The 14,627-nt window shown below is 36.4% G+C and overlaps 5 protein-coding genes across 5 annotated transcripts; 1 reads left to right on the forward strand and 4 right to left on the reverse strand.

The window, feature by feature from the left end:
• Nucleotides 1-29: 29 nt before the first annotated feature.
• On the reverse strand, nucleotides 30-2,582 carry CCM1 (Ccm1p; the record flags this gene model as incomplete). The annotated part of the gene is made up of 1 exon (XM_003671424.1): nucleotides 30-2,582. One exon carries the CDS (start codon nucleotides 2,580-2,582, stop codon nucleotides 30-32), a length of 2,553 nt encoding a protein of 850 aa, XP_003671472.1.
• A 328-nt stretch (nucleotides 2,583-2,910) lies between these two features.
• Nucleotides 2,911-3,288, forward strand: CGR1 (Cgr1p; the record flags this gene model as incomplete). The annotated part of the gene is made up of 1 exon (XM_003671425.1): nucleotides 2,911-3,288. One exon carries the CDS (start codon nucleotides 2,911-2,913, stop codon nucleotides 3,286-3,288), a length of 378 nt encoding a protein of 125 aa, XP_003671473.1.
• A 300-nt stretch (nucleotides 3,289-3,588) lies between these two features.
• Nucleotides 3,589-6,300, reverse strand: RRN6 (Rrn6p; the record flags this gene model as incomplete). The annotated part of the gene is made up of 1 exon (XM_003671426.1): nucleotides 3,589-6,300. The coding sequence occupies one exon, from the start codon at nucleotides 6,298-6,300 to the stop codon at nucleotides 3,589-3,591; it is 2,712 nt and encodes a 903-aa protein (XP_003671474.1).
• A 406-nt stretch (nucleotides 6,301-6,706) lies between these two features.
• TRP5 (tryptophan synthase TRP5) lies at nucleotides 6,707-8,836 on the reverse strand (the record flags this gene model as incomplete). The annotated part of the gene is made up of 1 exon (XM_003671427.1): nucleotides 6,707-8,836. The coding sequence occupies one exon, from the start codon at nucleotides 8,834-8,836 to the stop codon at nucleotides 6,707-6,709; it is 2,130 nt and encodes a 709-aa protein (XP_003671475.1).
• A 1,255-nt stretch (nucleotides 8,837-10,091) lies between these two features.
• On the reverse strand, nucleotides 10,092-11,255 carry RPL3 (60S ribosomal protein uL3; the record flags this gene model as incomplete). The annotated part of the gene is made up of 1 exon (XM_003671428.1): nucleotides 10,092-11,255. The coding sequence occupies one exon, from the start codon at nucleotides 11,253-11,255 to the stop codon at nucleotides 10,092-10,094; it is 1,164 nt and encodes a 387-aa protein (XP_003671476.1).
• Nucleotides 11,256-14,627: the final 3,372 nt, after the last annotated feature.

Consider the following 14,627-nt stretch of genomic DNA (forward strand, 5'->3'; position numbering starts at 1 on the left):
TATCTCTATCTTTCGAGAGTAGTATTTTATCATATGGTTAACTCATCGATTTCTTCTTCCAACAATTTTATTCTAGAGCCTTTATTGACGATTTCTAATAATTTCTTAATATTCGTTTTATCTTCAATTTGAAGTAAACCTTGATGCAATTGTTTAATCATATGATAATTCCAATCTATATGACGTTTGGATGCCATTATGATACCTATCGCATCAATATACATCTTTTGGCTAACGTAGAAATCAATCATTAATTTGGCAAATTCAGTGTCATTTCTAACTCTTTCATCTTTATTCAAAGTATTGAAATGTGTTGTCCTTCTATATATACCTCTATCTTTCCATACTTGTATTCCTAATTCAAGATCTTGGAGTTTTGTTGCCAATTTCATCTCTAATTCATACATTGGATCAGTAGCTAAAATTTTATACCTTAAAGAACAAAGAAAATCCAAGTGCTTATCTACATCTGCCGGTTTCCTACTAGTAACCACGTTAGTCTCCGATGAATCCGGAATAGGGTCATCAGTTATTAGGTTATCTTGATTGTCGATCACTGCCGAAATGGCATCATCGAATTCTTTCTGTTGGAAAGTGAATAATTTGAACCTGGCAAGAAATTCATCCTTATTACCCAATCGTAATGGTACAGTAAGATAAGAGATGAGACATTTCTGATTCAAAACATTCGTATTTATCAAATTTGTCTTCCAATGGGATATTAATGAGAATAGAGTTGATTTTAGTTCCTTAGAGTCAGGACCTTTACATAATCTTTCCCATTCCCCATTCGTAATAAGTTCTTCTCTTATTATGTTGTCATTGAGACCGTTAGTAGTACCACCATATTCTAGACAAAAGCTCCATATGGCTTTTGATTCTGCTAAGACTTGCTCAGGAGTTGTTAATGTAATTACAGGTAAGAGTGGGATATTGATCTCATCAGTTGATCTTCCATTATAATCAACGCTGTTTAGTATGTTTCGCCTCAGTTTAACTCCATCAGTATTATTGAAAAGCAAAGGTAATTTTACAGCATCAAACTTGGAATACACTACCAGTAAATGATTTAGGATGCTTGGGTCTAATGCCCATTTCCAAAGAGTTTGTATGGACATACCTTCGCCACCTTTCAAACGAAGTTCTTGATGTTTCTTTGTAGTATACTTGAAATATAAAGCACGAGCCAATGTTACGTCCCCATCATATGCCGCCAAAGAAAGCATTGCTCCTAAAACTTCAAAAATCTTGCTCATATACTCCCCCCGCTTAGATTCAATAATTCTTGGGACATATTTCCAACCCAGTAATCTTAATGACTCACTTTTGCCATCGCTTGTCATGGAATTCCCGCTACACACCGCCATAATTTGAATTAATTTTGTTAATGTCGTGACTGTTGGTGTTATTTTAGCTTGAGTTAACTCATGGAAAAGATCCAAGGCTCTTGAATAATCTTTTTCTAACAAGCATACTTCAAGCATTTTATTGTACGTGATAATATCAGGAGAATGCTCCTTGGATAAAAATTTCATTGTTGCGAAGATTTCCCAAGCTTTTTTCGGTATATTCATCTGAGTATAAAATTGAATTATTGAGGTATAGTTCACCTTGTTAGGATATATCCCATAGTCATTTTGAAACTTTGTAAGGAAATAATTTATTTCATTTATACTTTTCAATTTTTTAGTATAATTAAGGCAACTGTTTAATATATGATGGTTTAACTTCAATGGTTTCTCTCGAGTAAGGTTTGATTCGTCAATCCTCTTTAATAAAGCTTTGAATTTGCTTATGACTGGGTCGGTGGAGGGTCTTTGAATACTGACTGGTTTCAAATTTCCTAAATTCTCAAATAGACAGGCATAGCTCGTCATGGATAGTTTCGAAATATCTTGTTGGTAGTTTGATAGTAACATTTCATCTAACCTTTCAATATTTTCTAAGGTCAATCCTTTAATCTGTCGAAGAAATTTCATATCCATATCCTTTTGACTGATACCTTCAAATATTAAACCAGATTGATATAGCCTCTCTATTATTGGATTCCATTGCTGGGAACTTTTATTGTGCAATGACCTGATGATAAGATCTTGGTCCTCTATTCTTTCAGAGATAGACGGCGGTAATAATTGATTTGCCTCCAGTAATGTAGTTCTTCGAATCAGCGAGGAAAGATCCTCTTCTGATCCAGGATGAGCATTAATTTGAGTTGCATCGCTTCCTTGCGACAGTCTATGGAAAATATCGGCCGCATCCTTAGAGACATCAACTTGACTATTATAATCGAACTCCTCTTTGACATCTTTTTTGGATGTCTTCAAATCTTCATACAGACGCCTGGTATATTCACGTAATTGTTTCAACTTATACTCTAACTCCTTGGGATCTTCCATGTTTCTAATCGCATCCAAATCAAAATCTTCAATCTTAACATTTCTAATACGTTGTCTATTTCGTTTCGTCTTTTTAATAGTAGGTGTAGGTATAATTAATGATCTATGAGTACCATTATTGGTATTACCCACGAACGACAACTGTTTTAGGCCATTTCTAGGCAAAACTCTGGCTCGAGTTAGCATATAGTCCTACGTGGTTAGATGTAAATGGAAATTTCTTGAATATACAGCGGCTGGCGGTCAATACCAGTTTTCTCTAGGTAAGATCTGACTATAAAAGTGACACCGCTTCGTTATAGTGAAATCCTTTAAAGTTTCAGAAGTTTAAAGGTTTTTTACCCGGATTTACAATTTTGCAATTTTCCAAAATATGCGATGAGCTAAAGTTGAAAAATTTTAGTATCAAGAACTCAAATTTATCACTTTGTGTAACAACTTCAACGGTTTGGGGAACACTAAATCTTTGTATCGTTTTTAATTTCAAAAAAGCAAGGATAGAAATACGTATATTATGTCAGAAGAAAAAATTGTGCTTGTAAACGAAGTGGATGCTTCTAAAACTAAAGGTTTAACTGTAAGCGGAAGATCATGGAAGGTATCCAAACAACCATTTAGAGCCAAGAGTAGAGTGGTCAAGAATAAGAAACTAACATCATGGGAAATAAAAGAACAAAAGAGGCTTGAAGATAAGCAGTTCAAAGAAAGGATGAAGGCACTAAAGGATGAAAAAGAAGAAGAGCGTAAGAATAAGATTGAGGCATTGAAAGAAAGAAGGGAAAAACAAGCTGAAAAGGAACGTTATGAAAGATTAGCTGCTAAGATGCATGCCAAGAAGGTTGAAAGAATGAGAAGAAGAGAAAAGAGAAATAAGGCTCTGAAGGAACGTTAGAATGCGATATCTAGATTAAAAAATACTGTTTACAGAGGTGTATATAATTTGTTAGACGAAGTCTATTGTATATTAGAGTAACAAAATAGTACCAGCGGTATTGAATGCCCTGACCAACACTTTGACATTATCATCGGGAGAGTAATATCTTTTCATTTCTTTTCTTATGCAATCCCATTAAGAGTTGTTTAATATAAATGTCTATTATAAATATAGGCTATATGCTAATTATTGTATGTGTAAATGAGAAAGATATCCTAATACGAATATTTAATATGGGTAGTTAAACGAGAAATTTCATTAGCCAAATCCACCGACCTTTTTCTTTTTCTTCTTGCCTCTTTGTGAACTTCTACTTTGAGAACCGATTGGAGTCCCTGACGAGCCCGCCGATAAAGTAGATACTGGCTGCATTAATGTAAAAGCCGGCGTCATCGTGTCTGGTAAAGTGCTTGATATAGAATTCGTCAATTGAGATGACATTTGAGAGAATTGTCTAGGGTCTTGAGAGGCTGAAAAGCCATTGCTTGATTTTGTTTTATTAACTCTATTGGATTTTGGTCGTATACTACTTCTTTGACTTCTCGTTTGAGATGATTTGATAGTCGGAATTTGAGATTGGCTATTGAAAGAGAATTGTGGTTGACTGTGCAACGGTAGAGTCGATCTTGAACTATTTACCTCATGTTCATTTTCGAGATCAGAAAGGTTGTCCCATGAATCAATGACACTCCTGTACGAGTCATCTAACGTACGATAAATTTCAGTTTCGTAAGTATCATAATTAGAACGTTTTGAAAATCGTAGAGAAGCCCATATAACGTTTTTCAACACCTCTTTTGTTAAATATTTTGCATCTTCAGAAGCGAGTACCCAACATTGTAGTAATTTATTATATACAAGATCCAAGTTTGCGATATTTTCACCAAGCAACAATTGAAAGATTCCCTTAATGTCTGTAAACGTCACGTCTTGGTCATTATAATATTGAAAAAATTGATCCAAGAGAGACTCGAATTCGGAAAAATCGTGTATATAACCAGGAACATCAGTCAGATCCTCTACTTTTAAGCATAAATCAAACGGTAATACACTCTCTCTGGTAACTGCGAATGCATTTTCCAGATACTGGTTCATCTTGTCAGATAGCCGATAGCCATATTCTTGAAAAATGTCGCCCTCTTCTTCTACAGCATAAGCAGGTACTTTATCATCATTTAGCTTGTTATCTAATTCTGTAAACAACGATAATAGGTTATCAGAATATGTATCAGGTACAGTACTTCCTTCAGCAAGTTTTAAGTCGGAGTCTGAAATATGTTCTTGCTCTTGATCTGGAAGCACCGATGAATTCACCAGAAAAACTAATACCTTTAGATCATCATTATTCCTTATAAACATCTTATATTCTCGTTGTACGGGCTCTGTTGCATTACCTTCATACGTATCTTGTCCTAGATATTCAAAGGCAATAGAATCAATGCCATTTTCGAGTCCAGGAATATTTAATAATTTGGATTCATCATATGATTGTAAAATTTTATCGTCTGAATCAATGGAGAACACATGTACATATACCTTATTGTGTCTTTTCGAAGTTATAAACATGGAAAATAAGTTTACGGTAGGCTCTCTACGCCGCTGAATAAACATTCGAATAGTACAGTCACTCGGATCCAAATCATGTTTCCAGGATAACTCTCTTTTAAGATCTCCATCATTATCCTTAGTAGATATTATAATTATCTCTCTAGATGTCAACAAAACGCTAATTGTATCATCAACTCTCTTATAATCACGTAATCGAGACCAGGTTTTGGCCTCTATTATTTGTAATTGCCAATTCTCTCTATAATCAACTTCAACCATTTGCGATCTATTGAGAATTAGAATCCGTGATGAGCTCAGAGACCATTCAATTTTCTTCCATCTCGATTGTTCCTCAATATCAAATATCGTACCTGAAAAATGTCTTTTCAAAAATAATTTCCCAGTAGCAGCATGCTTATTAAGCTTCGGTATAGATCCGATTATCCAATTTCCTTTGATATCTACTAAAGCAAATTCTTCAATATCCCATGGATTAAAGGCAAAATCAGCAAATGTAAAATCATTAAATTCATTGAATGTCAAAGGCCCGTATAATATATAAGATAAATTTGACTCTGGATCATGAAGTTGGTGCAGCTTCAAGACATAAAAGGAGTTTTCCGTAAGTATCCCTATACAGTCTGAAGCACGAAGCATATTCTTAGATAGGCGACCAATTTTGATATTTTTTATTGGAGATTGTAAATTAATGTAGGTCGGTAAAAGGTAAGAACTGTCATCTGTATAACGAGATATGCAAAGGGTTGAACTGGTATTGCCACATACATATACAATTATTTCGGTACCATCTACCCCTTTCCGTATATCATTTAGTGTCTGAATTATACCAACATCAATTAAATCGCCAACTATTGGATCGAATGTTTTCAGAAGCCCAGTAGAGTTCTTATTACGCTCGTGTTTTGTATCTTTGCGCTTTGAACTTGAAATAACATCTCGAGGAACAAAAGGATGAGTAGAAACAGGAGTTGCCTCTTTGATCTGATAAGATAAGTCTATATTGGAAATTACTGAGGGATATATTTGAATATCACTCGTTACTCTAGGTGATAATGGCCCCCAATTACGCCTGGATGCTAGTATACTCTCCCAAAACATGTGATTATCATCTGTCAAAATGGTGCTATCATTATCTAGATCACTTCGAGAACTACTGGTTATTACGGACTGGTCTGGCATATCTGCATCCTGTAACTCAATGATTGACGGTTTTAGTGATGAGGTCAATTTAGGGATAGTAGCAGGTATATCATGTAGTTGACTTTTAAGCCATGGACTATTGGACTTCAGGTCTTTTTGTGGAGGTTTAATTGTTTCTGGTAAATACAGGCTGGGACTTTCAATTCCAATACCCAACTGGGCCCCGTTTCGTCGGTTATAGGGAAGCTTTATATGGTTCATCTTCTCTATTCATATATCTAGATCAGCAAGCTCCTTCGTGTATAGATTAACTAGACTTCTGTTTCTGATATTGTTTATAGCTTGCGTCATCCAGAGAATAGTGTCAACTTGAGACTCCCAACTTGTTTTGTAGCTCATCGCTAAATTTTTTTATACGTATTAAGGAAATCCAGCCGAGAGAAAATAATACGAGAAAAGGTATGAAGATCAATAAAGTCGAGAATCTAAGTCACATAGAGTCACAAGACGATAAGCATGATGACTGGCTATCCTCATCGATTTGATTATTAGGTTACGAACCTGTTTTGAAAAAAGAGCTAATTTAATTGTATGAGTCTATATTTATAATTAATTGCACATTACATATTCGTTATTTTTATTTAAAGACATTCAAAAAGAATCTACTTTAATTGCCAACTGACGGATCTTCTTGGAATCTTAATTCCCAGCCAATCTTTGGACCTAATTTAGGTAAAACCTCAGCAACACTCTGGACATCTTTGTCACCTCTACCAGAGATATTGATAATGAGATGTTCCTCTGGTTTCATAGTTTTAGCTAATTGACAAGCCCCGTAGACAGCGTGAGAAGATTCTAAAGCTGGAATAATACCTTCTAATTGAGATAATAGTTTGAAACCTTCTAAAGCTTCAGCATCTGTAGCAGCCATAAATTGAGCACGACCAGTAGCCTTCCAGAAAGCTAATTCTGGACCGACACCTGGATAATCTAACCCAGCGGAAACAGAATGGGTATCATGAACTTGACCATCGTTATCCTGAAGCACGTATGTCTTAACACCGTGAAATACACCAGGTCTACCAGCAGTCAATGTTGCTGAATGATGATCAGTATCAAGACCATCACCACCAGCTTCTACACCGAATAATTTAACGGAAAGATCATGTTCGAAAGGCGAGAACATACCAGTAGAGTTTGAACCACCACCGACACAAGCAACAACAGCATCTGGCAATTTACCATTGTTTAATGCGGCAAATTGTTCCTTTGTTTCTTGCCCAATAACACTTTGGAAAGTACGAACTAAAGTTGGGTATGGATGAGGACCGATAGCTGAACCAACAACGTAATAAGTTGTACTTAAGTTTGTGACCCAGTTACGGAAAGCTTCAGAAGTGGCATCTCTCAAAGTTTGGGTACCGTTAGTAACGGAAACAACCTCAGCACCAAGAATTCTCATTCTGAAAACGTTTAGAGCTTGACGACGGACATCTTCAGCACCCATGAAGACTGTACATTTTAGACCGAATTTGGCACAAGCAGTGGCCGTGGCGACACCATGTTGACCAGCACCAGTCTCAGCAATCACGTTACTTTTACCTAATCTCTTAGCAATCAAGACTTGAGCTAAAGCGTTATTTATCTTATGGGAACCTGTATGGTTTAAATCTTCTCTTTTCAACCAGATTTGAGCCCCTCCACAGTGTTGTGTTAGTCTTTCAGCTCTGTGTAATGAAGATGGACGACCAATGTAGGAATATAATGACCTGAATTCTTCCCAGAATGTTGGATCAGCAACAGCCTCGTCAAAACCTTTTTCCAATTCTCTAAGACAGGCGTGTAAAGCTTCTGGAACGTATTGACCACCAAAATCACCGAATCTGATAGGATGTTTATGTTCTTCATGGAATGTATTGACTGGTTCATTATGAGACTTGGCAGCTTCAATAGAGCGATCTTTCAATTCAATATACTCATCCTTCGTTAAGATCTTATGTTTGACATTATTTAGGATTTCTTCAACATAGTTCTTAGCAACATTATAATGCTCTCCATCTTTGGCTTGAGCGCAAAGAGAAACGATTCTAGAACCGATGACAACACCGTCAGCCATGGAACCGACAGCTTTGAAATGTTCTCTGGTTGCAACACCGAACCCGACAGCCAATGGAGTATCCTTTGTGTATTTTCTTACTCTGTTGACTAATTGATCCAGATTGGAAGCGACTGAAGTTTGGGCACCTGTAGTACCCATTCTTGAGACGACATAAACGAAGGAGTCGGCCAACTTAGCCAGTAATTCTAATCTATCATCAGTCGTGGATGGAGCAACCAATGGGACCAAACTTAATCCGACACTGGCAACAAAGTTTCTAACTTTAACAGCTTCTTCAGGTGGTAAATCAACAATGATGAACCCGTTCGCACCTGCATCCGCTGCATCTTTAATGAACTTCTCTTCACCGTAATTTAAGATTGGATTATAGTAACCCATTAGGATGATAGGTAGAGTAAACCCTTCAGCTCTTGCCTTTCTAACTAATTCTAAAGTTTTCTCCATAGTGACACCATTGTCCAAAGCGACAGTATTTGCAACTTGAATAGTTGGACCATCTGCAATAGGATCAGAGAATGGCAAACCTATTTCGACGACATCGACACCACCATCTTGGAACCCCTTGAGGATTGGAATTGTGGCATCGACGGTTGGGTAGCCTGCAGTCATGAATGTGACTAAGGTATTACGATTTTCCAATTTTGCTTGAGCAAAAGTTTGTCTTAATTGTTCGGACATATTGTCGAGTTGTGACTGCTGTTTGTCTTGTATGATTGCTACGACACAGAATTATTTGTTCAAGACAAGTATTGTATAATTTCCAAGAGTGTATTTAAATACAATTTTATTCATATTGAATGACTGATGGCTTGTTTGCCTGACTGGAAATGTCAGATTTATTGACCGGTATCGAAAATTTTCGAGATTTCAATATGGAAGCGGTTGAAAAAGAAAGATGATTCATAATTCCGTGCACCACAGTTTGGGGCCAGTATTTCTGGTATGTTTCTCATATGCTTCTCTTGACCATTTATAATTGATTTTTATGTGGAAATCAAATCGAAAGGGTCCTCCTTCTGCCAAGACATTTTTTCCTTGGCCGGGGGAGAGGACCGATGAGCTAAGCAAGAGATTATCATCCAGAAAGAACTCAGCCGCCCACGCTTTTTACTATTGATAAAGTGTAAGAGTTTTGAAAATATGTTGGTCTACATACTGATTGATAATTTTAATTAGATAGCGAACGTGTCAGAAATATCCCACGTGAACTAGCTTAAACTAAACAACGAAAGACAACAAAAACCAATAAAGGTTAATTCAAACTAATATTTGACTTTTATACTTCCAGCCTACTTCCATCAACACCACAGGTTTATCACAGAGAAATCGGGTAAGTACACTTTATTTGTGTCACGCACCTTATTGGAACATCACAGAAGCCAAAAGTGGAGTAATGAAACAGCGTTAATGCATTAATTACAAGCTCAAAAGTATTCGCTGATTCGTATATGTATGATTTAGTTTACATGCAACTAAGAATGTTTGAAATAGACCTCTAATAAAAAAAAATGCATGTAGTTAGGCCTATACATTTTCAAACGAAAGTTCCATTCACACTCAGTATTATCTTGGCCGGACAGTCCGGCAATTCCAGTACGCAGGGAATTTTCGATCTCTGCAAAGGCACTCCAGTTTACCTAGTTAATTACATCTAGAAACACATCGAGGTTGAGAAGAAAATACTTATTATCTAGCCCCATCAACTATAAAAGATCCCTTATGTATCTGTATTTAATACCTTAAATTAGCTTTAGTTCTTGAAGTATTTTTTAAAGTGTAATTGCACTGCACCTAATTTAAGTCCCTTGCTATCCACCTTACACTCAGAAAGTTAATATACAACGAAAAAATATTATTCAAAAGAAAATTGAGAAGTTAAAATATAGAAAAATATTTATCTTAAACTAAAAATCAAAATATATAATTATCTAATTTATAAGTCCTTCTTCAAAGTACCCATGAAAGCGTGCTTTTCAGCAGCAGTTTGGAATCTACCCTTACCGAACTTAGAAGCGGTATCGATCCATTTCAAGGAAACTTCTTCGACAGCCTTTCTGGAGGTGTTAGTGTACAAAGATTTTCTCAAAGTAACAACTCTCTTTCTGGTACCTGGAATAGAACCCTTAACCATAACGAAATCGTTCTTAACTTCACCGTAAGAGACGAAACCACCCATTGGGGTAATAGTCTTCTTGGTTCTGTCGAAAGAAGTGGAACCGTTAGATTCATCTTCACCCTTACCAACTCTGTAAACCTTGTGGTTAATAGAAGTTCTGTGATGGTAACCTCTTTGACCAGCTCTAGCAACAGTCCACATAACGTGGGCTGGATGCCAAGCACCAATACAAGCAACCTTTCTTAAACCTCTGTGAGTCTTTCTTGGTAATTTCTTGGTACCCCATCTGTGGGTAACACCTTCGAAACCATGACCCTTGGTGACAGCAACAACATCAATCATTTCATTTTGTTCAAAGACAGAGTCAACAGAAACAGTCTTTTCGAAATGTTCACGAGCCCATTGAACCTTTTCAGCGATGGAACCACCGTTCAATTGGATTTCAGCTAAGTGAGCCTTCTTTTGAGCTAATGGAGTCTTTCTAATTTGAGTGTGAACCAAAACTCTAACGACGGAAGCGTACTTGGAGATTCTAGCTAATTCTCTTTCGATTTCAGCACCATCTTGAGCGTATTTAGCAGAGTACTTGGTGAAAGCCTTCTTCTTAGACTTGTACCAGTTCTTGTAGAATCTTCTCTTAACTTCATCGGACAAATGTTCAGCCCAGACGGTAGTCAAAGATCTCAAACCTCTTGGAGTTTCAACGTAACCGACAACACCGACAACGACTAAAGCTGGAGTGTCAACGACGGAGACAGCTTCGACAATTTCACGCTTGTGGAATTTAGAACCTGGTCTGTCCAAATCTCTAACAATAGTAGTCATACCAGCTTTGTAACCTAAGAAGGAAGTTAAAGCAACTGGCTTAGATTGGTCATCTTTTGGGAAAGACTTAACTCTACCTCTGATGGAGACAGCTCTCTTTCTTGGCAAGAAACCTAAATGACCGTGACGTGGTTGTTCGAACTTTCTGTGAGACATGATTTAATTAATAATGTGTTGTGGTTTTTTTCTTCTATTAGGTAAACAAGAGAAAGATTATGAATGAAAGAGAACCTTTGTTTTTAAAGGAAATGGTTTTTTTTAGATATGAATTTTCAATATTTTTCAACTCTTTATAACACTTTTCTGCGACCATCGCGGAACTGCCAAAAAAATGCAAAAAAAACTTTTTTTTCACGTTGCGGAAGAAATGACAGCAATCGCGCTTACCTCACACTCACACTCCTAAACGATACGTAAGGATTGAAATTTTTTTGACTGCTTCTACTATTCTGTGGAAGGTAAGGATGTTGGTATTGAATATGGCAAAATATCAAAAATTAAATCAGGTCAAATAAAAGATTGAAAAGAAGAATCTACGTATGTATGTACTTATTGTAATTAAGACTAAACTCTCCGGCTCCGAAAGGTGGCTATCATTTGATCTCGCAGTTCGTCTACTAGGAATAAATGCTCTAAGTTTATTTGTTTTAAAAGAGTCGGATTTGTTTGATCGAATTTGGGAATATCATTTTTAATGATGAATTAGACGCATCTTATCGTCAGATAATTGTATAATTCCCATACTGCTGGTAGGAAGTATATAGTTATTTCATTGAGGAGTATACATCTATATATGATTATAACTTATCTATTGGTAAACGTTTTCTGTAACCCTATCATCTGCAGGAACATGAAACTATGAAGAGGTACAAGATACCTTCCAGCTACATATATATATATGAAGACAGCTTCTCCGAGAGGAATAGGTCATGATGCACATTTCCTGGAACGGAGTGATCCATTTATACCGTTTTCTGCTTTGTTGATAGAAGATTTAGTGGAACTTCATCGATTATATTTCCAGTGTGTTTGTAATCATCAGGTTAAGTATTCGTAATTCTACATTACTGCATAACGGAGTTTTCCTTAGCGGCTAAAACACTATAGCCGTTTCTGGGAAAGACACATAACGTACATACATCATTAACGCAAATAATGTGAACAGAAAATATGACTATTCAAGTTCTTACTCGACAACTAGTTCGTGTGGGTATAGTCTAAGATGAGAAAACCAACATTCGATAATATAGACTCTGTCAAGCAGACCTTTACAGGGTGAAAGAGGGGCTGAAGGTTGATCAACCTTGACATAATCTGTTGAATATGAGATTGAGGGAACGCTCTAAGGAATTGACACCTTTTTCGTAGGCATAAACACATAGAAAATCGCTATTAATTTGGACAATTCTCTTTGTAAATATAACTAGAAGGTAGCCTTTAATCGAATGAATAAATAGCCCTCGAGAGGGACATATGATAAGAAAAGATGGAGAAGGCAAATTTATATAAGAATTGTACTATAGTTGGTTTCAGTTAAAAGTCAACGATGTTATCGAATTTCCTCCCGGTTTAACTGAAAATCAAATTGGGTGTCACGCATGATTGCAATACCGATGATATATCTTGAAACGACTAAAACAATGTGTAAATAGAGTGGCTTTTTCTTCTTTGTTTGACGTTTCTGTCTAGAACAACAACGTTGTTTATTTTGTTTTCACGATTAAAAATACTCATTTATTGTCCTTGATACATATTCTTTTCTTTTTACTACTAAGGATATGTTAAATAAGGCTTTAGCGATTCACTCATTTGTTTTATTCTGTTCGGATCTTTATTTGAGAACTGATGGGGATGGGGTATCGACAATAAGTCTCTAGATATGTAGAAAACCATATTGAAATTGATACGCTCAAGTAGGAACATTAAAATTCAATTTAATAAATTGATCATTGTCACTTTATCGTTGCCTTATACAACAAGCCCAGAGGGAGATGATTTTATAACTTAAAGAAATTTATGATAAATGAAAATTCGAAACTTTTCATTTAATTTATAAATGTATAATACTTTTTTCATACTTTTTTTCAAGTGAAGTCTATATATTAATACGACTACATATCTCTATCTGATGTAAGTATACCATATGAGAGCGAAACCCCTAGATATATCTTTGTCTTTTATGTCTGCCTAAAATCCAGTGAGATCCTGGCAAGTCATTTTTACTTGTCTACATATTTTTATGCTGTTACTTTTTAGCCTCTGTACTAGAGTTTCACAAGGTTATGTACGTACGTATGTAAGGGCTTGACTTTCCTAAACTACATATGTATGTCAAAAAAAAACATTAGTATAGATGTTATAGGCGTATAGATAAAGAAGAATGAACGGGGAGAGCCAAATTTAACTTTGTTATCTATTATGGTTCATTGCAATGGAGTGGGAAACCAATGTGTACCTACTTAGTAGACCAGATATATATGTACGTCTTATACTAATTGAGGGGGGAAGAGTTTTGTATGTATCGTTTTTCTTCGCTTTTCTGGCTAATTCTGGAAAGGGAAATATAATATCAATTGGGTTTCCCTTTATGGACAGAAAAGAACAATACCGACTTTTCGAAGCACCGACGCTTTAAACAATTCGGAAAAACTTTTACTACGTAAATTTGTCAGTAATAAAATAGACGCCTTGTACGTGTTCTCTTATCTGGTCAAATTAGCCGTGAACCTCCGCTTGGGGGGGGGGCGGAAGGAACTGGCCAAAACGGGGTATTGGCAAGCAGGGAACATAATCTTGAAGTGTTGGAAGATCGAAGTTCGAAGGGTAACTTTTCCGTTTCCGTTTCTGTTTCTGCTTCTGTTTCTCTTTTCCCTTCTTTCCTTTTTCGTTTCCGTTTTTTTACGTCTATCACCTGTGTGGCCCCCCGCGTTTTTTTCTCTTTGGTGTGCGGGTTTCTCCGGGCGGTCTCATTATTTTTTTTATTATTTTTATTGTTCTTCTGCGTTTCTTTTTCCCGCTCTCGAGGTTTTCTTTGATTTCTTGGCGGGATTCTATATTGAACGCGGGGGGCAGGCGGGCAGGCGACGGCCAGTGGCTAGTGGGTAAGTCGGACCACTTCTGTCCGTCTGGTTTTCTCCACCACTTCCTCCGCCTGTTAAGTGGATGTGGTTAATTTTTTTTTTTAAGACAGCTTGCTTACGTACGTTCCAAACAAGGAGGGACGGAGGTATAGAGAAAACGCCTGAGGAGAAGTTGAGAAGAGGAAAAGTTTTGATGAATTTTATGACCAAGATTGGAAATTCTTTGTCAGAAACAACAACATGGAAGCAAGAACGGAACATGTCCATGATAATCTTCACTTCTTCTCATAATATATATATGTGTGTGTAGTGTTTACCTTGTATAGATTTCTTTTTTATGTCATTTCTGTGCTCTTACATGTTTTCGTTACTCATCACATGTCTCGCCTACAATAAAAGCACTGTTACCTCAAATAATAAACGATAAACTTTGATATACAACATCATC

This window comes from Naumovozyma dairenensis, chromosome 8 (genome assembly GCF_000227115.2).
Source record: "Naumovozyma dairenensis CBS 421 chromosome 8, complete genome".
NCBI classification, from domain to species: domain Eukaryota; kingdom Fungi; phylum Ascomycota; class Saccharomycetes; order Saccharomycetales; family Saccharomycetaceae; genus Naumovozyma; species Naumovozyma dairenensis.